We start from the raw sequence: 26784 nt of genomic DNA on the forward strand, positions 1-26784 counted from the left end.
TTTAATTAGACACAAATCAAGATGAAATTAAGGGTTCACTTAGATAATGGAAGAAGGCTGATACCAATCTTTAAGTCGGCATGACAGGGAAATGAACACTGGATTCAGAGTCATGAAACCCAGGTTCTTATCCCAGCATGTTACCTACACTCTTTGTCACCTTAGTCACTTCCCTTCTCTTGACAGTTTCCTCACTGATAAAATGAGTGGTGGAGCAAGTTTATCTTAAAGTTCCCCTCCAGAGCTAATATCTCAGATTATATGATCTGAGTCTGGGGAGTCCTATGGCAGAGGCTGAGGATTCTTGGGCAAATGTCCTAGTACACATCCTGACATCGCTATGGGTGTTTTCTACTCAGAGGGATGCAGGTCTGAATAGGATGAGTTCAGAATGCCATGTGGGTAGAGGGGGTCAGGTTAGAGAACAGCACAAGTGACTACATTCCTGCTGGGAATAATCATGAACCTCAATTTAGATCAGCCTCCCAGGGGAAAATTAGGAAGCCTGAAAATACCTCCTGGGAAATACATCTGGCCTCCCATGGGATCCCCCAGACCAGAACTTAAAGTCACTGTAGATGAGTCTGAATCCTTTAACCATTTTGTTCTACCTGCACACCTAGGACAGAGTCAGATGTTTCTAGAGATGGGGATGTCCGCTGGATATTCAGACCAAGAAAGAAAGTTCAGGTGAAAATAAAAAACTTAGTTCACGCTTGCAATTACATTAAATTAATTAATCCCCAAATAACTTTACTTTAAAAATTACAATTCCAAATCCAAAGCATAGTTGCTTCTAATACGGGAAGAATCATTACTGAAGAACTTCTAAGGTTACATTGTTTTCTATTGTGTGTAGTCAGTAAAATCATCATCATCATCTCAACTTGCTTTAAATATATTTTATATACCTTAATCCCGGAAATACAGAAATAAGAAAATAGAAATAATAGAAAATAAGAAAATAGATTCCTAGATACCAAGTGTAATAATCAATTAAATAAGTATCCCAATTATAGTAACCATACAAAAGATACTTTGTAAATACCAATAATTAATATATACATATCTTAAAATATAGTCTAAAAAACATTACTAAGACTTATTTCTTTTTTGTTTTTAAATCTCTGTGTGTAAGCATCACACAGGATTGACTTTTTTTTTTTTTTTTTTGCGGTACGCGGGCCTCTCACCGCTGTGGCCTCTCCCGCCGCGGAGCACAGGCTCCGGACGCGCAGGCCCAGCGGCCATGGCTCACAGGCCCAGCCCTTCCGCGGCATGTGGGATCTTCCCGGACCGGGGCACGAACCCGTGTTCCCTGCATCAGCAGGCGTACTCCCAACCACTGCGCCACCTGGGAAGCCCAAGACTTATTTCTTAAGTGTCAAATAAATGGAGAGACTTTAAAACTTTCCATAAAATAATCTGAATATTGCAAAGATTACATTCTCCTCCAAGTTATTTTATAATACAATTTTATAATACAATTTTATTGTATTAAACAAGTTTATTGTATAAAAACAAGTTATTTTATAATACAATTTTATAATACAAGCTTCATCAGAATTCCAAGTGGATTTTTTGGATGTGAACCACAAGAGCAGGGACTGTCTTAGTTTATGCAACAATCTTAACCTCATGCACAACACCTAGCACAGAATATCCACTCAGCAGATACTTGTTGAATCAATGGATAAAATGATACTAAATTTCATTTGGAAAAAAAAAAATGAGAGATTAATCAAAAACATTTGAGGAATAAGAATAATGTGTGAGAAGGTTTACATTATTGGATATTAAATTATATTATACAGCTATAATAGTATGTGGCATAACAAAGAAATAGACTGACTTATTTGGAATGTTCAAGAACAGATCCAAGTACATGTAGCAATTTTATATATAATAAAATATGACATTTTAATTCAGTGGAGGAAGTGCAATAAGCAATGGAGAAACTGGATATTCATTTTTTAAAAATTAGATTTCTATCTCATACATACATCCAAATAAATTCAAATGGATTCAACAGTTACATGTAAAAGATGAAATAATAAAAACATAGATATGTGTTTACACAATATTTGGGTAGAAAGGACTTTTCAAAATGTCAAATGCCAGAAACAGAAAACAAAACAAAAGAAACTATAGATACTGGCAACAAATTTTTAAAAACTGAAATTTCTGATTGTCAAGAAAATAAAAGATTAACAAAACTCACTAGAAACAAATGACAGTCACCTCATACTGGTCAGAATGGCCATCATCAAAAAATCTACAAACAATAAATGCTGGAGAGGATGTGGAGAAAAGGGGTGGAATCTAAAAAAAAAATGGTTCTTATGAACTTAGGTGCAGGACAGGAATAAAGATGCAGACGTAGAGAATGGACTTGAGGACACGGGGAGTGGGAAGTGTAAGCTGGGACGACGTGAGAGAGTGGCAGGGACATATATACACTACCATATGTAAAATAGATAGCTAGTGGGAAGTAGCTGTATGGCACAGGGAGATCAGTTCAGTGTTTTGTGACCACCTAGAGCGGTGGGAGAGGGAGGGTGGGAGGGAGACCCAAGAGGGAGGGGATATGGGGATATGTATGTATACATATACCTGATTCACTTTGTTATACAGCAGAAACTAACACACCATTGTAAAGCAATTATACCCCAATAAAGATGTTAAAAAAATTTTTTTTTAATTTGAAAAAAAAAAGAAACAAATGACAGGCTGAGGAAAATAGTCTCTCATAGATCAATAAGAAAGAGACAAACACACCAAAATAAAAATAGACAAAGAATATGAAAAGGCAATTTGCACCCCACAAGAAATATGCATAATACATAAAAACAGTTTAAACTCACTAGGAACCAAAAGTAATGCAAATACAAATGATAATATACTGTTTTTCACATAGCAATTTGGAAACATTTTTTAAATGATAATAAGTATTGTTAGTGAGGGCTGAATTTCATACTTTAGCATCAGGAAAGTAAATTAATACATCTTTTCTCGAAGGCAACTGGAAAATCTACTAAAATTTAGCTTTTAAAGAGATGTGCATTGAAGAATTATTTATGACAGTAAAATATTGGAGGCTATCTAAATATTCAAAAATGAGGAACTAATAAACTATGGTACAGCCACATGAGTCATTAAACACTAAAATGATTAGGAAGAGAAATATCTAATGATATGAAAAGGCATTCACAAAACATTAAGAGGAGAAGTAGATTTATAACACATATGTAAAGTAATGATCCACCTCCCTTCATTAAGTATATATTCTCATGGGAAAAAATTGGAAAGATAAACATCAAATTTATCAATCATTATCTGATTATTTTCATAATTATAAAAGAATATACTTATGACAACAAATAAATGATAAGAAGAAATATGATACGCATATAAAAAAATAGAACAGAGTAAACACACATGCAGGCATACACCCAGAATTTATCATAAAATACAAAGACTACTGGCTTATATACCAAAGCAAAGGCTTAAGATTCTGCCTTTGACAGGGTAAACAAGAGTGTCAAATTTCTGTTTATCTTGATACACTAGAGTCTTCTGGAAATTTTTGGCTTTATACAATTGGCTAAATAAAAAATTTTCCATATTCAGCATAGAAAATGAAACCTATCCAATGCTCCAACTGTACGTAGTTTTTACAAAAATGTATGTATACCATACCACAGGGGTCTCCAACCCCCAGAACTAGGCCACACAGCAGGAGGTGAATGGCAGGCGAGTGAGCAAAGCTTCATCTGTATTTACAGCTGCTCCCCATCACTCGCATTACCTCTTGAGCTCCGTCTCCTGTCAGATTATCGGCAGTATTAGATTCTCATCAGAGCAAGAACCCTACCGTGAACTGCACACGTGACGGATCTAGGTTGCGCACTCCTTATGAGAATCTAATGCCCGATGATCTGAGGTGGAGCTGATGTGGTGATGCTAGCACTGGGCAGCGGCTGCAAATACAGATTATCATTAGCAGAGAGGTTTGACTGCACAGAGACCATAATAAATCAATGGCTTACAGACTCATATCAAAACCCTATCAGTGAGTGGCAAGCGACAATTAAGCTGCATCTTATGGAGTAGACTGGACATAAGCAACACACGGGTGTCACTGTCTCCCATCGCCCCCAGATGGGACCATCTAGTTGCAGGAAAACAAGCTCAGGTCTCCCACTGATCCTGCATTGTGGTGAGTTGTATAATTATTTCATTATATATTACAATGTAATGATAATAGAAATAAAATGCACAATAAATGTAATGCACTTGAATCATCCTGAAACCTTCCCCCCTCCCCCCAGTCCGTGGAAAAATTGTCTTCAATGAAACTGGTCCCTGGTCCCAAAAAGGTTGGGGACTGCTGCCATACCAAGAACAGAATCTCAAAAATATTGTTATAGTATCTGTCTACCCTGAATCGTGTTTTTAGATTCAGTGCCTAATTTAAAATGTTTTGCTTTTGGTATTTTCCTTTGAGTGTTCATTGACTTATTAACTATTACCAGCAATGTCTTCACTAGAAATCTAAGCTCTATTCTTCATGTTTTGTAAGAAAACGATTCTAGACTTGCTGATACAGAGGCAAAAGTAGGTTTAATCCAGAAAATGCAATAATGGAAGACACGTTAAAATAATTTTAATTTCTGAAGTAATGCTTAGAATCTAGGTATCATTTTTAAACATTAGCAAAATATTTTCCTGTGCCCTATAAAAATGAAATTGGGACTTTAAGACTTGCTTATAGCATATATAGAGAAACAAGTAAATGCAAATAATAGGAGTATTTGTGAAGGTAGGTAGAGATTGTATTTAATGATACAGTAACAGGTAACATTTATAAAGCACTTGCTATGTACCAGGATCTATTCTACATGCTTAACTTGTTTAATTCTCACAATAATTCTATGAAATATGTGCTATTATTGTCTCCATCTTACAATCAAAGAAACTGAGACAAAGAGAATTTAAATAACTTTCCCAGTATCAGACAGCTAGCAAGTGGTAAAACTAGGATTTGAACCAGATAGTTTGACTCCAGAGCCCCCCATCTTATTCATAACCTTAAATAGAAAAGACAGTGTTATAATATGGCTTGGCAGTTGATCAATTCAAGCATTGTGACTAGTTCAGTATCAACCTACCAAATAAAGTTACAACTTAATATCACTGTAATTTAAGATAAAGCCATTTCTCTAGGCCCCGTATCATAGACACATAATTTAAAAGGTAGAAGGGATCACAGAAACTATACACTTTCACCACATCACACTCATTAGTCACCATAGGATACTGGTTAACTACAAGAAGTAAAGAGGCACCATGTTCACACCAAGAATGAGGAAACTGGGCCCCTTCATATCTAGTTTAAGTTGAAAGTACAAGATCACAGACAATTCCTAACTTACAAATCGATTTTGTTCTAAAATTTCACATGTGAGAACAGACGCATTTTGCCCTAGATACAATATCCTACCAGACATGGTGTTGGATTCCTAGGTTCGCCTTCAAAACCACATATAATGGTAAACGCTCTTGGAACACCTCTGTGTTCAATAGTACTGTAAAAGCCTAACCAACCTGCATAACAATGTTTTTACAGAAAGAGATGGATCATCTCCTCCGTGCAGTCTTGGAAGAGAAACATAGTCCCTCCTAGCTATACCTTTGCCCTCTCCATGCACACAGTCATCTATCTACTTCTCTCCAGCAGTCTTGAGAGAGAGTGCCGGAGGAAGATACAGAAAGTTAACAGTTAACGTTGGGACACTGCAGTAAACCCTCAGCCACATTTAATCTCAGTGGGATTCTTGTCACTTCTATTCAGGGGCTCTTTGACCATGATTAGTCCACCTACTTCTCTTTTCACAATAACTGTAACTTCTAACTAGGCTTTCTCTTCTTTCATGACCCTGTAAATCCTTGCTACTCAAAGCATGGTGCTAGGGCAAACAGGATCTTCACCAGGGAGCTTTTAGAAATGCAGAATCTCAGGTTCCACCCAAAATCTGCATTTTAGCCAGATGGGAGGGGGCAGTGGTTGATATGCATATAAAAGTTTGAGAAACACTGTCCTTCTGTCATTAAAGGACTTAATATTTATTTTTTGTCTAAAAATTTTTTGATATTATCATTTTTAAAAAATCAAACTAAAAAATTCCAAGTGTACCACCCCCTAATACCCTCACCTTAGATTCTAGCGAAAGTCAGATGCATTCAGTGATAACGTTCCTGCTTGTCTACCTCAATCAGAATCACCTGGGGAACTTTAGCCCCGAGCTCATCCCAGACCAATTAAGTCACATTATCTGGGGTTGGGCTGCTGGTTACTCTAAAGTAAAAATTCTCTGTTTCAAAGAAATCTAAACCCCATGATTTTCCAAACCTGGACACAGGAACTGGGTAGTACACTGTGGAGAGCACAGGAAGTACAGCATGTGTGTTACAGATGGGGGTTCTAGTAGAGGGTAGAAATATTCAGGATGTAGGGTGAGTGTAAGCAGTGTAGCATTCAAGTCCCTGCTGGGGTTAGAGAAGTAGCTAGATATGGGGGGATGTGAGAGGAAGCTGAGAAAAGAGGTCTCCATGACAGGCATCTAGAAAATTTGCTGGAGGTAGGTGACCTTAGGTGAAAGGGACAAAAGTAAGTCAAAGTGCCTAAGCCAGAGACTACCTGTGTGCAGAATTCCCCAAAACACTCTCTTAGTTAGCAGTATGCTTAAATTCAACACCTACCCAACGTGTCTGTCAAAACATAAGGGACAAAGATCTTTTGCAAGAGAGACTGTGGGACTTGAAAACTCTAACAGCCTAAGTCCTAAGACTTCTTTATGACTTTAAACTTCTTGGAGTTTAAGAAATTTAAATAATAAAAGTAGTTTGACTCAAGTTGCACTGACATTTATCTCAATTTGATGATGGAAATATGCCCAGAGCTGCCTAGGAGTCAAGAATATATTTGAGAGAATGCTTGTAAATTTCTTATCATAATAAAAGTATTGTGATAACCATATTCTCTCAGTAATCTGCCTACAGGACTCCCTTCCCTTGGCTTCCCTCTGACTGTCCTTAATTGACTTGCACACACAATTCTTCAAAGGCCAGTTTTTCCTTTATGCTGGGAGTCTTAAATGTTAAAGGCAATGTTATATCTGGCTGCTGAGTCAAATGGAGAAAAAACAAGTACACAGTTAATCATGAGAGGCCATAGCTAATACGATTTAAAATTACATCAGTACTGCAGAGAGACAAACTCTTTCATGATGGCATTTCCTTTTTTTCTTAACCTTTCACAGTCAACAGCTTCTTTTTTTTTTTTTTTTGCTACACCAGCATGGCATGTGGGATCTTAGTTCCCTGACCAGGGATCAAACCCATGCCCCCTGCAGTGGAAGCTCGGAGTTTTAACCACTGGACTGCCAGGAAAGTCCCAACAGCAAATCTTATAGTACTTTTTCTATCAGTCCTGAAACCAATCAAATATTCTTTATACCACAATTATCCTGGTTTAGAGGGATTAAGAACACACAGGATATCTTGAAAGTATGTCCACCTTTTATCAAAAATAGTGTTATAGTAACTTCAAGAATCCCTGTTCATTTAATGGAACTTAAACATTACCAAGATGACACACACAGAAGAAGGAAGGAATCCCCAGAAGGAATACGATAAATACTAAGGCATTGGTATAAGTTGTTTAAAAGGATTAAGAACACTCAGGATATCTTGAAATATGTCCACCTTTTACCAAGAGTAGTGTTATAGCAACTTCAAGAATCCCTGCTCGTTTAATGGAAATTAAAACATTACCAAGATGACACACACAGAAGAAAGAAGAAATCCCCAGAAAGAATACAATAAATACTAAGGCATTGGTATAAGTTGTTTAAAAGGATAGAGGTCTTATTATAACAGCGAAATTTTCTCCCCTTCTTTTCTTCCTGTAACAGACAGAAAGGATGGGGTAGAGAGATCAGATGCTCTGAAAAGCTACTCATCTTAATGACCACCATATAAGTTCTTAAAGACTTAGCCCCAGTTTTCAACGTTTTTACCACTTAAAACTGCACAGTGAGGCCGTGAAGCCTTTACTCTGTGACAAGGGTGAGAAACCCACATCCTCACCACACCTGTGCCATTGCCAATGTAAATTTCCTCTCCATGCCTTCTCACCATACACATTTCAGCTGCTTTCCCCATTGGTTCTTTTCCTCACCCATTTTCTGCTGGTTATCAGTAGAAGTTGAGCTGATGGAAATCAACTTTGCCCTTTAAACATGCTGTCAGTTCCAGACCAGTGGCCCTGGGCTCAGCTTAGATCAGGACCACCACTCAGTCCCCTCAATCCCACCCCTGGGTAATTAATACACCAAGAAAGGCTTTAAGATTCCTTTTGCTGGGATATTTTTAAGCTTGAGAAGTTTAAGAATAAGTTAGTCCTTCTCCACATCCACTCCATTCTTCTACCCTTAATTTTCTCTGTGTTTGACTCTTAGCACTGCTGGCTCTTGGGTGGATTCCACACAGTTCCTTCCCAAGTATAAGTGGGAAGAGTCCAGTTGGTTCTCCTGTCCTGCCACCTGCTCTGAACTTTCTTCAGATTTGCCCCTGAGGTGACCCTGGAAGAATCTTCAACATTCAAGCTTTTAACCTATATCTCCTGACCAGATGGCAAAGAAGCTCAGCAGACCCAAGACTGATTACTACAGTCACCATTCTATTGAGTACCTACATACAATCATTACAAATACAGTTACATAGCAATTATAATCTGATCTAATGCAAGGGTCATAGGTTTTGGAACCAAAGAGACCTGGCTATCACTCAAATTTACCACATGCGTAACGTTGGAAAAGTTACTTAATTTCCTGCATCTCAATTTCCTTTTCTATATATTTGAGATACTAATGCCTGCTCCATGGAGTTGCTAGGAGAATGACCTAAACTAATCTGTATAAAGGGCTTAATGCTGAACCTGGAACAGATTAGGTACTCAATAAATATTAAACTATATTTTGTTTATTTTTTGATCTCTGTTTACCAGACCAAAAATAAATTTTATAAATATGTTCATGTATCAACTAAATTTTCATGTTTAGGTGACTGCTTTGGTTCACATGAAACTTCTCTGCTGGTGGAATCTAGAGGAATAAATTATCTCACAAGTCAGGCTGAGCATAAAAGGGACTTAAGAATTCAGCCTCTCTCCCAGCTTCTACTCAGTTGTGCTTAGGTTAACCGATGGAAGCAGCATGTGATGGAGAACATGAAGAGAAAAATTTTGAGTTTCTATACAATCTTAGTTATGACATAACAATTATTTGAAATATCATTCACTTCAATCCAAGGATGACTTATTAAGAATGTTGCATTCTTAATAGTGGTTAAGAATCCGCCTGCCAATGCAGGGTACACGGGTTCGATCCCTGGACCGGGAAGATACCACATGCCGGGGAGCAGCTAAGCCCATGAACCACAACTACTGAGCCTGTGCTCTACAGCCCGCGAGCCACAACTACTGAAGCCCGCGTGTCTAGAGCCCGTGCTCTGCAACAAGAGAAGCCACCGCAATGAGAAGCCCACACATCGCAATGAAGAATAGCCCCCTCTCACCGCAACTAGAGAAAGCCCACGTGCAGCAACGAAGACCCAACACAGCCAAATAAATAAATAAATAAAATGGGTGACATAGATTAGTGGCTATATTAGTACAATACTAGAAAAATAACTCCGTGCTGAACATATATTTTTAAAAAAAAGAATGTTGTATTCTTATATGTTATGGGCAGAGTAAACTGTACTTCTATACACTGATACAAATGCAGAGAGTATACTCATTAAGGCAAACAACAAAACATTTTAAAAAATTAAGTCAAATGGAGCCAGAGCTATGGATAAAATTGTTCCCCCAAACTGGGACTTCCCTGGTTGATGCAGTGGTTAAGAATCCGCCTGCAAATGCAAGGGACACGGGTTCGATCCCTGGTCTGGGAAGATCTCACATGCCATGGAGCAACTAAGTACATGTGCCACAACTACTGAAGCCCGCGCGCCTAGAGCCCGTGTTCCACAACAAGAGAAGCCACCGCAATGAGAGGCCCGCGCACCGCAACAAAGAGTAGTCCCCGCTCGCCGCAGCTAGAGAAAGTCCGCGTACAGCAACGAAGACCCAACGCAGCCAAAAATTAAATAAAATTTAAAAAGGAAATAAATAAAAATTTTAAAAAAATGTTTCCCAAAGCTCTAGGTGCTCTCATTAAGAAAAATCACCTCAAAGATATCTTAAAAGATAGTTAATTCTTCAGCTACCTTATTCATATTTACAGGTAAAATATTTTCACCCCCAAACTGCTGCAGGTTTCTACAGAGATAGATAGATAGATATATAGATAGATAAATAGACAGATAGATAGACAGACAGATAGACGGACATCAATAGATAATTTCAAAAGCCAGAGCATTTCTCCCAGGAGGTAATCAAAAGCATTACAAAACACTGGGGACCTAAATGTGGTCATCTTTGTCAAAATAAATGTGTAAATGTATTTATTTGCTGTGTATTAAGTACAAGTTCTTAAAGCAATGCAACTTGCATGGCATCTCTTCGGGAGACACTATGGCAACCCTCACTCCCAAAGGCATGAAGACCAATATAATTACAACACAAATCCATTCAACTGGTACCTAACCTCCCAAAGCAAATACTGTGCACAGCCTTTACTTGAAGACTAAATAAGTTTTCAACTTGCCATCAGTTTTACAGGTTACAGTCAAGGATTCCGAATAATGCTCTGGTGAGGTAAAAAATAATGGATCAGAGTCATATTTGACAACAGCTGGGGAACATCCCAGACTGCACTTAAACACCATAAAGCCTGGGATCTTCACGCATTGAGCTCTCTTCACAATGAGGAGGACATAGGAGACTAAGAAAACATACTGCAGGAGTACCTCACTGCCATATTTTTAATTTTTGCTATTTTTTCTTGAAACAATTCAGCATGCAGATATGATTTCAAAATATTACAAATACTCATATATGTAATTGCTGAATTTTACCTAATTCTCCTCCTGACATTGTCTCCTGACTTTCTCCTGTTGAATACAGGAAAATAAAATCATCAGCAATCTCATATACCAGTAATATAATGTGATTTGGGATCATAACAGAAAATAACTTTTTAAAAGAAATTTATTTTACTGAACCCGTTTGAAATTATAAATGGCCACCTGTGTTCCAGGACATCCTAGTTCCAATGCATTTTTTACTTGTCTCCACTAGAGTTTTACTGATTTCTTTGTATTCAGAGTTAGCCTTTTACCTGTGTACCAGATTACCCTAGTCCTTCTATAATCATAAAAGTGAATATAGGGACTTCCCTGGTGACGCAGTGGTTAAGAATCCGCCTGCCGATGCAGGGGACACGGGTTTGAGCCCTGGTCCAGGAAGATCCCACATGCCACGCAGCAACTAAGCCCGTGCGCCACAACTACTGAGCCTGCGCTCCAGAGCCCACGAGCCACTATTACTGAGCCCACATGCCACAGCTACTGAAGCCTATGCACCTAGAGCCCATGCACTGCAACAAAGAGTGGCCCCTGTTCGCCGCAACTAGAGAAAGCCCTCGTGCAGCAATGAAGACCCAACAAAGCCAAAAATAAATAAATAAATAAAAATGAATATAATTATTTTACCCATAATGAACTTACAGATGAGATCCTTACCCCTAAATATAACATGATTCCATAGAACATAAATCTCCAGAAAAAGCATCGCCGAAGGGCATTAATGAGTTTGGGATTTTTCTTTGAGGCCAGTTCTCTATCCCATTCTCTGCAAAAGAATACAAAGTGGGATCAGTAAGTTGTATGTGCAAGTATCTGAGTTTTCTATTTCCCTTAACATAGTTTTATTCACACAAGTACATTCAAGGAGATTAACCCAAGTGACTAAAGAGACAAAACCTTGTGGGGACCTTCCAACACCAACGCTCAGGCAGATGTTTCGCAGAATTCAATGCTCCACCATATATCAATTTTCAAGGAGTTGACTTCATGAAAAGGCCACACTATATGTGTTAAAGAAAGGTTCTGGGCTTCTAAGAAGCAATGAATGCAAGAGGTGGACAAATAAAATATGACTCTTATGAATACACGTTGTTGTGCTTAGAACAAGGTGAAAAATAAATATTTAATTTTTTCCCTTCACCTCTTGATCTTTACCTGTTTAGAATTGCAGTGGATTTTACAAAATCTAACTGTCAAACCAAAAACAAGATTAAAAGTCAGGTGGATTTTTCTGTGATTTAACATTAGAAAAACTTGTTGTTTTTAAACATAGGGGTATGAAACAAGTATCATCAACTTTGATTTTCAAATAAGTCATTCTTTACAATAAACATCTTTGGAAAATTAGAACAGAATCAAATTCTATATTTTCTGGCAGGAATAGAAATTAAATAAGCCTGAAAAATGGTTGGTGTCAAATAAATGGCTTTGTTTTCTTTTAAATACTATACATTCATCAGCCGATTATATTTACATTTTTGCCACTACTTTCTGTTCATAAAAACCCTCTTTCTCTTCCCAAGTGGATAAAATATATCCCTAAATGTTATTCTCATCTTCATTTTTAAACTGTACAGAGATGAAAAGTTTCACAGGAAAGAACTATATAAAGACTTTATATTTTATCAACAGCTATTCTCATTACTATCCATCTACCATTATTAGAGGTGGTTCTAAGTTACTCCAAAGGAAGACCACACAACTGAGATTTGAGGGCAGGTTTGGCAGTCATGGGCATTGTGCATGGACACTGGCTCCCCTGAGAAGCTTACTCTCTCTCATGCCTAATTACGCTATGCTACCCATCTACCTGCTCACACTCTTCCCACTCTTCCACTCACACACAAGACTTGCCTCCCATCCATGTCATTTGGTGATTCACAACGGGGTAAGAAGCTAAATGTGGAGACAGATTCTGCCTCTCTTTCAAAGGAAGAATGAGTCAGATGAGAAAGCCAGGAAGAGAGGTGGTACATAAACCAAAGAAATGGTTTCAAGTTGGGAAGAATTGGTCAACCCTGAAGTCATGGTAGGAAGATGTCATTATAGTTGACATTAAGAGTCCTCTGGTGACCCTAGTCAAGGTCATTTTAGGAATATGGTAGACCCAGAAACCATATTTCAGGGAGCTGAGATGTAAAGGAAAAGAGAAGTAGAGAGACCAGGAGAGCACAGAGATATTAGCTGTGGGGAAAAAAAAAAAAAGAAATGAATGAGGTAGCGATCTGAGAGGAAGGCAAAGCTGGGGAATGTTTCAGTGGATGGGACTTGAACTACTGGACCCTGAGGGAAGGAATCAGCAATGAGAGTACATGGGGTAGTTCCCACAATACCACAACAGACCCAGTAAGCATTCGAAACACCAAGAGTTGAATCATAATGGAAGAAATTTTATACTTATCAAGTTTGTAGCTTAGCTATAGTCATGGAATGGATGTGCGATCTGCATACAGGAGTAATGCACAGGGTTCAAATCACGGCCACAAACTGAGCCAGATGGGCCAAGGTACCTCAACCACATGGTAACCACCTAGGGCCTTCGTCACATATCATCTTTGAAATCTGTGGCCAGGGTCACTTTCCAAGGGTGCAGAGATACAAAGTACTATAAGTGATATTTCACTCTTTCAAAATACTTCAGTAAATTCTAAATAACAATGTTTACAAAAAAGAAATAACAGAGTGAAGAAGAGATACCCCAAAAAAGACAAAAATAATAAAGATAAAGTTTATGGACTTATGCTGGCACAGTGTTGGATTGAAACAAAATAGGTACATTTTAAACATTGAATTGATATGGAGACACAATGAAAACTCAGGAGAAAAAACTGTTAGGCCAGATAATCCTACAAATTCAGGTTATGTCCTCTATTGGGCCATAAGTAAAAATAAATCTGGAGTATGCAGGTTTTGATTAATCTAGTCCTACTCTGATTAATCTTTCCCTCAGCATCCATTTAGAACTTAGATATTCATTAACCACTATATTATTTTGAACTTGCTGATATACCTACAATATACTATGTTTATATATTTTATCTCTGCAGAAGTGTTACAGGTTTTTACATAGTGCTAGCCATTTCACATTCAATCATCATTCATTCATTCATCAAATATTTACTGAGCACCTCCTACAGTCAGCCCTTCATGTCTGCGGGTTCCTCATCCTCAGATTCAACCAACTGGGGATGGAAAATACTCACCAAAAAAAATTCCAGAAAGTTCCAAACAGGAAAACTTGGATTTGTCATGTGCCAGCAACAATTTACATAGCATTTACATTTTATTACGTATCATAAGTAATCCAGAGATGATTTAAAATATACAAAAGGATATGTGTAGGTTATATGCATTTTGTATAAGGGACTTGAGCATCCATAGATTTTTATATCCAGGGGGAATCTAGCAAGGGACAACTGTATATACCAGACCCTATTCTAGACCCTATTCCAGGCACATCATAAACTGAACAAATCAAACAAAAACAAAACAAAAGAAAAAAATATATCCCTGCCCTCATGGCACGTACACACACTAAGTACTCGACATTAGGAGCTGGACCTTGAACTTGGAAATGTGAAGCTGCTACTCCCACTAGCCTAATTCTTTGAACAAAATCAAGAAAAAGTAAGGCTGAATATCTTGTCTTGAAATTTCAAAAGAAATTCAATGAATTCCATGAAAATAAGGTAAACAAATTGCAAATCTACTCAGCTATTTTATTTTGGTGCAGTAAAAAGTAGCTACTTCTTTTTCTTTTTCTTTTTTCTGTCAACTCCCTCTCCCCTTTCCCCTTCATCTGGTATCAGACCCTGTACTGCTGGCACAAGACCCAGTCTAGCTCATTCATAGATTGTTGTTGGTCCAAGGAGTGAGCTTGTGACTCAAAAGTTTCTGGGATTTTTCACATTTGGCCACAGAGAAAGGACTCTTTCCTCTGTGGTCTATAAAAATGTGAGCAAAGAGTTCTGAGGACCCACTGCATGGAGGAAGCTGGTCTGAGAGAATAAAACCAGTCCCTGGTTCCACTGAGTCCCTAAGGCCAATTCTCTACCTAGGCCTTCACACAGGTTGACTACATGAACCAATGAATTCCCTCTTAAATAAATTCACTGGCAACCAAAAGGATTATAACCAGTACTCTTAGAAAGGAAGACTTCTTTACAACGGGAAACACTGTTCCTGGGGAGGCCAGGAGTATAGACCTGGGTTTGAACCACAGCTCAATCAATTATTAGCTGGAAAATTACATCATCTCTCTGAGCCTCAGTTTGCTCTTCTGTAAGAAAGAGATAATGATGCTTTCCTTCCAGAGTGGCTGAGAGGAGATATTACACCTGGCATTCAACATATACTCAAAAATATGAAATTTTTACATTTCTTTGACATCCAACAGCCTTTACCCTGAGATTTCCAAGTATGTACATTTGTATTCACACATTAAGATTTTGGAGGCAAATGTACACAACTTGCTTCATAAAGATGTGATTCCAGTCTTCACAGAATCCACGTAATAGTCTTCAAAGACAGGTAGCTTCTCAGAATTCAAATATGTGTTTTTCCAAAAAAGGTCCTATCTCAGGAAAATGGTTTTTCTTCTTTCATCCTTTCATTGTTTAATTCTTAACTAATCAAGACTTCATAAAGAAAATAGGATGTTCCCATTATAAGTATGCCATTTTAAGAATTAAACCCTCTAATGTCAGTTCTCTAGTCTCTAAATAATATTAATTTCTCTCTTCAATAAACAATGTGTATGAACATACCTTTCCAATTTTTCAGATAGATTGTCAGCAGAATCAGAAGAAGAGATATGGTATATGTCTGACAATTCCAGGCGCTGTCTGTACCCTTTCCTCAAAATTGGTCTGGTCCAGCTAAAATAAAGAGAAGAGAGACAGAAATAAATGTTAACTTGATTTGATCTCCAATGTAGACTTGGAATCAGATACAGTTTCAAATTTTATAGCATGTGGAAAATGGTGGTAGTGCATAAATACAAGAATAAAATAAGTCAACTTATATAAGTGCCAGGGAGTCATATCTTACAGAACACAACTATATAAAACATCATCACCGCTGAACTGATGTGACTATAGCTTTGTCTAAAAGGATGGGGGATGACGGTAGAATCATCATCTTTCCCAGAGGAAAAAAACAAACTGCTAAACATTCTATACTAAAAGTATTCTTCAAGAAAAAAAAAGAAGAAAATTCCCCCAGATAACCAGATACTAGGAGTTTATAGTTTGCTGAAGTCCACTCTCTACCACTTCAAATACAAAATGATCTGTGAATAAGAAGACAGACCCTCAAACAACACCCTTATATAATTTTGTTAACCATAGCTCACAGTACTCAGCAATGAGCTATTTGTTGAATGAACTGACTGTAGCTGGAGTATCAATTTGTTCACTTAATCATCACCGCTGAATGAGGGTGGGGATCATAATTTTATGTTTTGTCTCCTCACCCCATAGCAGTTACGCACATCTGCCCTCTAGGCATCTAATAAATAACAATTTATGATGGAAGCTAGGGAAGCTGGCATAGTAAATACTTATGCAGAATACTCCAGTTATTTTCAAATACATTGTTTCTAAATACTGTGAATAAGGAAAAATAATCTTCACAGAGATAAGAAAATCTAAAAAGAAGTCAAAGACAAGGGAAAACAAAGAGGAAGGAGAGAGGGGCAGGAGAATTGTAAAACAAAGAAATCACGTACAAAGAGAAATTTCTAAATGAAATTTGAGCAAATGAGACCTTTCTCATGTGAAATTTCATATATTTATTTTTTAACATCTTTATTGGAGTATAATTGCTTTACAATGGTGTGTTAGTTTCTGCTTTATAACAAAGTGAATCAGCTGTACATATACATATATCCCCACATCTCCTCCCTCTTGCGTCTCCCTCCCACCCTCCCTACCCCACCCCTCTAGGTGGTCACAAAGCACCGAGCTGATCTCCCTGTGCTATGTGTCATGTATTTATTAAAGAAAGAAATTGAACTTGGAATCAGTGATTCCCAACATATGCTTTTACCCTTACCATCTTTCTTTTCTTCAGAGAGTCCTAAAATTTGGTGTCATTGAGACGTTGGTAATACATCAAAATTCATGTTACCCACCAAAAATCAATAGGGAGTGTTTTAGCAATATCTGAGAAGCAAAATAAACTTGTACTAGGAAAATTATTCCAGCAAAGCCATTCGGAATAAAAAGAGGAAATGCTATGCCAAATGCAAACATTTTGACATTGTTTCAGGGCAAAACTTTGCAGAAGGCTCTCATGTCCACCTTCACCACTCCCACTCCAAGAGTCCAGATTCTTGTTTACACTTCCCTTGTCTCCACCTTCTTCAGTCAGCCACTGCCCTGTGTTCCTGATGTCTCTACAACTTGTCCTTCCTTAAAATTTACCTGAATTAAGACCCAGCTCAAGGACTTCGCTGGTGGTCCAGCAGTTAAGACTCCGCCCTCCCAATGCAGGGGGCCCAGGTTCGATCTCTGGTCAGGGAACTAGACCCCACATGCCGCAACTAAAGACCCCACATGCTGCAACTAAAGATCCAGCGTGCCACAACTAAGACCCGGCACAGCCAAATAAATAAATAAATATTTTTTTTAAAAAAAGACCCTGCTCAAAGGCTCAGTAGTTTCACCATTTCTGACCAAGATATCAACAAGTGACAATGGTTTAATATGTCAGTCTCTTCCATTAACTTGCAATATTTGCATCTTAACAAGAGCCTTCAAACTTCAGCAAAGGGTGATAATTGTTTTATCTTTATTGCCCAGTGTGATCCATGGGCAATTTCTCCTGGAGAGCAAGAATGAAAATAGTTAAGACAGTCTGAACACAGCAGTTAAAGAAGTGCTGTGATCATGCAGCATCTGCATTGGGCATCGTCTGTGAGAGTGCTGGCACACCTGCCTGGCACTCACAATCTAGTAGCCAACATAAGCACTTTGGAAGCACATTTGCCAATACAGGGGGCAGTAAGGGTGTGAAAAATCTGGGACAGCAATTTAGGATATAAACTCCATTCTGTTGGTTATAAGCCTTTGTAAACTTAAGAAGTGAAAAGGTGAAGCAAGTGTTTACTACTAATCAAAAAATTATGCGTATATAGCACTTTCACAAACACTAGCATATTGTGATTTTCATTGGAAAGTCTTGATAGGTAGGTAGAACAAGAAGAGATCATTGCCCTACTTTAAGGATAAAGAAGTGGAGGCTCAGAGATGTTAAATTTGTCCGTTACTAAATGCCACAAACTAGATTTTTACCACATTCTTCTGATGTCATTTCTTCCTTTACCATGTTCAGCTCTTATGTTTAGGAAAATTAAACTTGGTGTGTTATTCTAGACATAGTGCTGGAACGCAGGTCTGGAAGCAGGGAGACCAGAAGCTAGCAGACTGCAGGTAGTAGTGTGGTGTCATGTACTGACAAATCTTTAATCATGCCCTCTCCAGGAAAAAACAAAAAACAAAACGTGACTTATGGTATTTGCCAATTTCTGTGGTGTAAATATTCCCACCACGACCAGTTTCAAGTCACCAAATGTGAAGTCACCGAACACAAAGTTGAGAAGAGATACACAGCTGCATATTATAAGATAGTGTGATTACCATTCAGATACAATCAACATAACCTCAATACATAGATAATGATTATGTAGTGATAACTTTTCAATTATTACCTTTGTTTTAATATAATTTATTTGATTGTAAGCGTAAATCAATTAATTTTTAATACTAGTTGTACTTAACAACCAGCTCACAAAGTTCCTGAAAATTTAACAATCAGCTCAGCCAGAAAGGGCCAACAGCAGTAGATCACTTACTGCCAGATGGTTGAAAGACTCAGAACAAGGGTAATAGCATTGAGAATGGAAAGGAAGGGGCCTATGGAAAATTTGGAAGAGAAAAATATACTCCATGTATTAATAAACCTTTCATTTTCAGTATGTTTGAAATTGTTAAAATATGAAACTAAATTTACAAATAAAGAGAAGTTCACTATCTGTAAATATTACAATACCAAAGACATTTGCAGGAAATTTAAAAACAAATCTTTTCTTTCTTTTAAAAACTAAATAAACATACATCTTTTGGTCCATATCTAAGACCTGATCACCGTTTCCATTAATGAGTTTCTAGCTCATTTTTAAAATACTTTAAGTAACACCTACATTTATAAAAAGCTTCCTGCATTATCCATGCCCATTTTAATATCTATGTTATACCAAGACATCTAGTTTTGATTATCAAGAGTTCCACAGCCCAGCATCATCAAATCTAACATATTCAGTAGTATTAAAAGTTAGCCATTTAGGGCGTCCCTGGTGGCGCAGTGGTTGAGAGTCCGCCTGCCGGTGCAGGGGACACGGGTTCGTGCCCCGGTCCTGGAAGATCCCACATGCCGTGGAGCGGCTGGGCCCGTGAGCCATGGCTGCTGAGCCTGCGCGTCTGGAGCCTGTACTCCACAACGGGAGAGGTCACAACAGTGAGAGGCCCGTGTACCGCAAAAAAAAAAAAATTAGCCATTTATAATTATTAATATAATTTAGTGTTTCTGACAGATTCACTACAGTAAACCTATATTTGTAACCTGAAATAGAAACAGCTTAAGGTAAATTATGAGAACTAAAATCAATTAACCTTAGGCTGCCTGGCAATCACCAGAGTTATCTGAAAGAATTTATTTCGTGAGATTAAACCAAAAAGAAAATTGAATGAAATTTCTGCCCCATCAAGGAGGTCTCCATGACTACCTCAAGCCAGTCACAGAAATACAAAAAAAAAAAAAACCAAAACAAACAAAAAACTCCCCAGGTATCTACACTTAGACATTCACTGAAATATTAGTTACTGTAAAACTTCAGCCACCACTTTTTCTTGAATGAGCCTGAGTATGTTAAACATACTTGGATAGAATTTAGAAATGCCAACTCAGGATTTCTACTTCAGCATTTCTTCCATTAAATATTAATGAGTACCCAGGTGTTTCATTAGCAAGGCAGGTACACCTGGAATAACCAAAAGCAATAAACACTATTCTTCCTCCTTATCCTCAAATTTGCTCCCACCCACCCTTCCTCTCACCTCTAACTGATCTTACCCTTCTCCTTCATTCATAACCTGTCACTGTGTATTGAAAATGGACTTATAAATTGATCTACTTAGAAACTGTGACAGTTTCCAAAGTTCTCATTATTTCTAACAGAAACTAGCTAATCATTAATCACAAGGTAGCAGACAGAGATCCTTAAGATATATAGTTCTTTATAACCTAAAATTTTGGGACTTCCCTGGTAGCGCAGTGGTTAAGAATCCACCCACCAATGCAGGGGACACGGGTTCGAGCCCTGGTCCGCGAAGATCCCACATGCCGTGGAGCAACTAAGCCCGTCTGCCACAACTACTGAGCCCGTGAGCCACGACTACTGAAGCCCGCGTGCCTAGAGCCCATGCTCCGCAACAAGAGAAGCCACCGCTCACAGCAACGAGAGAAAGCCCGCATGCGGCAATGAAGACCCAACGCAGCAAAAAATAATAACAATAAATAAATTTATTATATATATGTCCTAAAGTTTTCAACGAACTTAAAAAACTTCTGGTACCCAGACACACTGTGCACTTAACGATAAGAGTCTTCAGGTTTTATTAAGGAAAAATGCTATCACTTGATTTTTTTTAATATATACACACACATACACACCATGAAACTGTATTTAGTTTCTTTTCTTAGGACAAAATTTCCGATTTCTACATAAATTTAGAGTGACTTGTAATTCCTTATGATGAAAAGAATTTTCCAATTATAGACACTATTAAAGCTTTGATTTTCATGAAACCTATCCCCGTAAAACCACATAATTAAAGCTTATAATCATTTTTCCATTTGACATTTGGCTTTTATTAATCCAACAGAGGCATCTGACATTTTCATCTGCTAGAATTTAAGATGAAGGTCAGGTATCAGATCTTTTCAGTTTCAAATGATTTTGTTTGTATAAAACAATCATGCCTCCACATTATTTAAACTTACTTTTGATTTAACTAGCCAGATAAAATGAAATGAAATAGCAAATTCAAACCCATGGTTGCATGACACATCTCCTAAATACTGACAAACGGATACACTCAAATGACTCAGCCTTTTTCCTTTTTGCATGAAATAACACTTGAGGAACTAAGTAGAAATTACTCTAAACTGCTTAGTATGGACAAAATTAGATACACTAGAGGTTTTCTCATCATCCAATATATTTACCATGAGTTTGAAATAGCCCAAATAAGCTGGATAGTCCTAACTAAAGAAAACGGTGAAGTTCAGGCTGAGGAAAGAGGGGGAATCGTTTGAACAGACTGTAACAACAAATCTCAAATTCCTGCAGCATACTCTGCCCGTTTGCTTTAGGCTTTTTTTTTTTTTTTTTTTTTAGATGTTGGGGGTAGGAGTTTATTAATTAATTTATTTTTGCTGGGTTGGGTCTTCGTTTCTGTGCGAGGGCTTTCTTTAGTCGTGGCAAGCGGGGGGCCACTCTTCATCACGGTGCGCAGGCCTCTCACTATCGCGGCCTTTCTTGCTGCGGAGCACAGGCTCCAGACGCGCAGGCTCAGTAGGTGTGGCTCACGGGCCCGGCCGCTCCGCGGCATGTGGGATCCTCCCGGACCGGGGCACGAACCCGTGTCCCCTGCATCGGCAGGCGGACTCTCAACCACTGCGCCACCAGGGAAGCCCTGCTTTAGGCTTTTTGATTAGTGGCTATGATGGGAAGAATTGATTTGAGACCAGAAGTCATTTCATCTCTAAAAGGATGTTTCTTTTCTAATTCACATAAATATCACTTCAAATGTCACAGTTATTTTACCAACTTAGATCTGGTGTTATCTTATAGTTGGATATGTTTTTTCTCAATGAATTTTAGTAAAAATAAAACTTGAGAAAGTAGTGGCATCTAGCTCTCAAAAGTCCTGTATAAAACTTGTAGGCTTCAAGAATGCACCCCAAAGTCACAGCACTGGGGTGAGGGTCAAGTTGGTGAGTCTCTGTCCTCTCATCCCACAAGGTAATTAAACAGGGTTTGCTGCTTACCCATAAAATGGTAAATTTATAATAAATAACAACTTTAGTCAGCTGAATCACCTTTTTGCTTGCTAAAGATGAACTATTTTTGTGTCTGAGAGTTAATTTCTCATGAGGGCTCCTAGTTTACCAGGAGAACTGTAGAAGTTCTTTTTCTTTCTGTAGATGAGTAAACAGTAAATGTAGTCAATGAATTTTAGAAGATTTGGAAAGATAATTATTTGCTGCTCAACAAAACACTACAAACCAATTCTGAAAAACCTTCCGGAGGCCCAGAAATTAAAACCATAACATAAATTACTTTAACTTCATGCTTAATGAATCTAAACATTAAATAGGAAATCGATCTGCCCATTTTAAAAGGTGCTCCCAAATATAAATGTATTTGGAATGTAAGCATATTAAGAAAACTTCAGGAAAGATATTTTCTTTTTTGCTTATCTATATTCACTAATGTTTAACTATGAGCATGTATAACTTTGGAAATAAGGAGGAAGTTCTTTTTAATTAAAGAAGAAGTTATATATTATAATTAGTACTTGATATGGCTAGCTATGCACATAAACTTTCTAGTCAAATATGTTTTAACTCCATGATTTTCATATAATGCTCACTATTTTCATTTCCCATAAAACTGCTTTCTTTTCTTTCCTGATATGATTGTCTGAGGTAAAACTTTATCATGAAGACTACAAAACTCCAGTCACCTAACTTCTACTGAGAATCCGTTACTAAAAAAACTGAATTAGTGATTTTAAGAAAACTCTAGGTTTTAACTCTGTCATTTTCCAGTCATGTGACCTTGGAAATAGCTTTTCTTAAGCTCTCTCAGCTGCAGCTCCTGCTGGAAATAATTACTATGACTACCTGGTTTTCATGGGGGCCAAATTCAATGTTGTCTATAAAATATTACAGCTGTACGTTATTGCACTGCTTCTTCATAGAAACTACTTGGCTTTAATTTTCAGAGCACTAAAGTTTATTATTATAGGGATTATAACAAAAGTACTAGCTAACCTTAATAGACTATTCCTATAACTCTCTAAAATTCTAAGTATTTCACATATGTTATTTCATCTGATCCCCACTACAATCCAAGTGATAAGCCCTAATATTATCTCCATCTTACAGATGAGTAACTGAGGCTGAGGGAGCTTAAATAGTTTATCCAAGGCAGAGTTAGAATTTCAAAACAGGACTGTGATACCAAAGCCTACACTTGTACCAAATTTGCCATATTAGGACTAATTTTAGAAGGGAAAAAAAAAAAGCAGCACACAGATAAGTATAATACGAAAAGCATAAGCAACAATAGAAAAAATAGATAAATTCGACATCATCAAATTATAAAACTTGGGCTTCCCTGGTGGTGCAGTGGTTGAGAATCTGCCTTTAATGCAGGGGACACGGGTTCGAGCCCTGGTCTGGGAAGATCCCACATGCCGCGGAGCAATTAGGCCCATGAGCCACAACTGCTGAGCCTGCACATCTGGAGCCTGTGCTCCGCAACAAGAGAGGCCGCGATAGTGAGAGGCCCGCACACCACGATGAAGAGTGGCCCCCACTTGCCGCAACTAGAGAAAGCCCTCACACAGAAACAAAGACCCAATACAGCCAAAAATAAATATAAATTAACTAATTTAAAAAATTATAAAACTTTTATGCTTCAAAGCAGACCATCAATAAAGTAGAAAAAATAACCCAGAGAATGGGAGAAAATTTTTGCAAATCATATATCTGTTAAGAGACCTCTATCTGGCACATACAAGGGACTCTTACAACTCAGTAATAAAAAGACAACCCAATTTAGAAATTGGCAAAGGATCTGAATAGACATTTCTCCAAAGAAGATATACAAGCACCCCAAAACATATGAAAAGATGTTCAACCTCATTAGCCATTAGAGAAATGGAAATCAAAACCACAGTGAGATTCTACTACACACCCACTAGAAAGGCTATAATCAAAAAGACAGGTAACGATAAGTGTTGACATAGATGTGGAAAATAATATTAGAGCCCTTATACCCTGCTGGTGGGGATGTAAAATGATGCAGCCACTTTGGAAAACAATCTGAAAAGTACTCAAAATATTAAACAGAAAGTTACCCTATGACCCAGCAATTCCACTCCTTGGTATATGCCCAAGAGAAATGAAAATATGTGTCCACATGAAAACTTGTACACAAGTGTTTATAACAGCATTTTTTATAATAAGCAAAAAAGTAGAAACAATCCAAATATCTACCAACTGCTGAATGGATAAATGTATAATCCTACAACTTGAATATTGTTTAGCGATAAAAAAGAATGACATACTGATACATGCTACAACTTGGATGAATCTTGAAAACAGTGTGCTAAGTGAAAGAAGCTAGTCACAGAAGACCACATTGTTTCATTTATATGAAATGTCCAGAACTGGCACACCTATGGAGAAAGTGGATTAGTAGTTGTCCAGGGTGGGGATGAAGGAGGGAATGGGGAATGACTGCTTATGGGTATGGAATTTCTTTTTGGGGTGATGCAAGTGTTCTAAAATTGGCTGTAGTGATAGTTACACATCTCTTGTATACTTTAAGTAGGTAAATTTTTTGGTATGTGAATTATATCTCAGAAAAGCTTGTATTAAGAAATCAATTGTCAGCATGGATTTTAGAAACTTTTCCCAAATGTTTGATTTTCCCTCCTAGAGTTGGTAAAATGCACGTTTTTATTATGGTGACTTTGACACTCTAAACCCTTTCATATATGTCAGTGCCTGGGTAGCTGCTACAAGTGATTAAGACTCTGTGCAAAGCCCACAAAAGGATCCAAGGATTGATGACATGAAACATGAGTCATATAAATCGTTTATTCCTGGCCCCCACAAGCAAAGCACTTAATTGCTGGAACTACTATGAATACAGAAAAAATAAGAATGGTGAGAGAGTAGCATTGGCATAAAAAGACCACTTCTAACAGCTATACTTAATCCATTCAGATGTATTGGATTTCAGGGACTTAAGCAATTGAGAGACAATAAGCAATGCTACAAAAAATAGCCCAAGTCCGTGTACTTTAGAAACGCAGCCTCAGAGCATTGTTTCACGGTTTTAGTTTGATTTTTATTCTATCTGGGCATGAAGCCACAAATAAGAGACACAAAACTGATTATAGCTGGAACAACTGGCTAGAAAGATAGGATGATTAACTACCCAATAAAATCGCTGCATCTTGTATGAGTTCACTTTTAGGAGCTCTTTACTAACCTAGAAAGACAAGTGATAACATTGCACTCTAACTTCTGATTTTTATTTCCATTGGCAATAAGAAATATATCCGGGGGATTCCCTGGTGACGCAGGGGTTAAGAATCTGCCTGCCAATGCAGGGGACACGGGTTCGAGCCCTGGTCCAGGAAGATCCCACATGCCACAGAGCAACTAAGCTTGTGCACCACAACTACTGAGCCTGCGCTCTAGAGCCCGCGAGCCACAACTACTGAGCCCGAGTGCAACAACTACTGAGCCTGCACTCTAGAGCTCACGTGTCACAACTACCGAGCCCATGTGCCACAACTACTGAAGCCCGCGTGCCTAGAGCCCGTGCTCTGCAACAAGAGAAGCCACCACAATCAGAAGCCCGCGCAAGACCCAACACAACCAAATATTTTAAAAAATTATAAAAAAAAGAAAGAAATATATCTGAAACCAAGAAAATAAGGAAGAGGGAAAATGGATTGGCCTTCTGATTTTATGGTAGAAATGCCACTGGGTTACTGGCTGGCATTTGTAAAAGCTTACAGAGAGAAACTTGTGTGACTATCAGAAAATCACCACTATTATTTTAGACAATTCCATACTAGCAACAGAGCACAGCAGCAGTTTTAAGCATGAAAGGAAAAGAAGGAAAACAAGTTCTACGCCATCTTCTAAGGTAGGAACAAAACATACTTCACATGAGTGATGTAAGGATATCTCACACATGATATATTGATTTAACTGGTATTTGTTTTATAATTAACCCACTTATTCCCTCCCCTTTTTTTTTTTTTTTTTTTTTGCGGTATGCGGGCCTCTCACTGCCGTGGTCTCTCCCGTTGCGGAGCACAGGCTCCGGATGCACAGGCTCAGCGGCCATGGCTCACGGGCCCAGCCACTCCGCGGCATTTGGGATCTTCCCGGACCGGGGCATGAACCCGTGTCCCCTGCATCGGCAGGCGGATTCTCAACCACTGCGCCACCAGGGAAGCCCCTCCCTCACTTTTTTACAGAACTCTGAATCCCTTATTGAAGCTCTTTGTTCACCTAGTTTGTTCAGACACCATCACTAGGACCCAAAGTAAACACTCTCTAACAGGCTTCTTCATCTTTCGGCAATGAAATCCCCATGTCCATCAGGGTCAGGGTTGCCATTCTAGAATTAACTCAACATCTGGAGTCAAGGCCACTTGATATTTCTCTGCTAAAGTCTTTCTCGCAATATGGAGATAACTCTCCTCTCTTGGGGACAGAAATCCTCTGAGAAGCTCTGGGCTGTGAAGTCAGGGATCTGTTTGGTATGAGCTGTAATAGGCAAATCACATGCTAGACTCTCATGACCTTCAA

General features: G+C 38.1%; 1 protein-coding gene across 1 annotated transcript in view; it reads right to left on the minus strand.

Annotated features, from left to right (window-relative positions):
* CFTR (CF transmembrane conductance regulator) overlaps nucleotides 1–26784 on the minus strand; it is a 211267-nt gene that overhangs the window by 165866 nt on the left and 18617 nt on the right. The window contains exons 2-3 of the mRNA XM_032644014.1: nucleotides 15861–15971; nucleotides 11752–11860 (exon numbers count right to left, since the gene is read on the minus strand). Coding sequence (XP_032499905.1) covers nucleotides 11752–11860; nucleotides 15861–15971 — 220 coding nt within the window. The remainder of the gene's footprint in view (nucleotides 1–11751; nucleotides 11861–15860; nucleotides 15972–26784) is intronic.

This window comes from Phocoena sinus, chromosome 9, assembly GCF_008692025.1.
Source record: "Phocoena sinus isolate mPhoSin1 chromosome 9, mPhoSin1.pri, whole genome shotgun sequence".
In the NCBI taxonomy this organism is placed as follows: Eukaryota; Metazoa; Chordata; class Mammalia; order Artiodactyla; family Phocoenidae; genus Phocoena; species Phocoena sinus.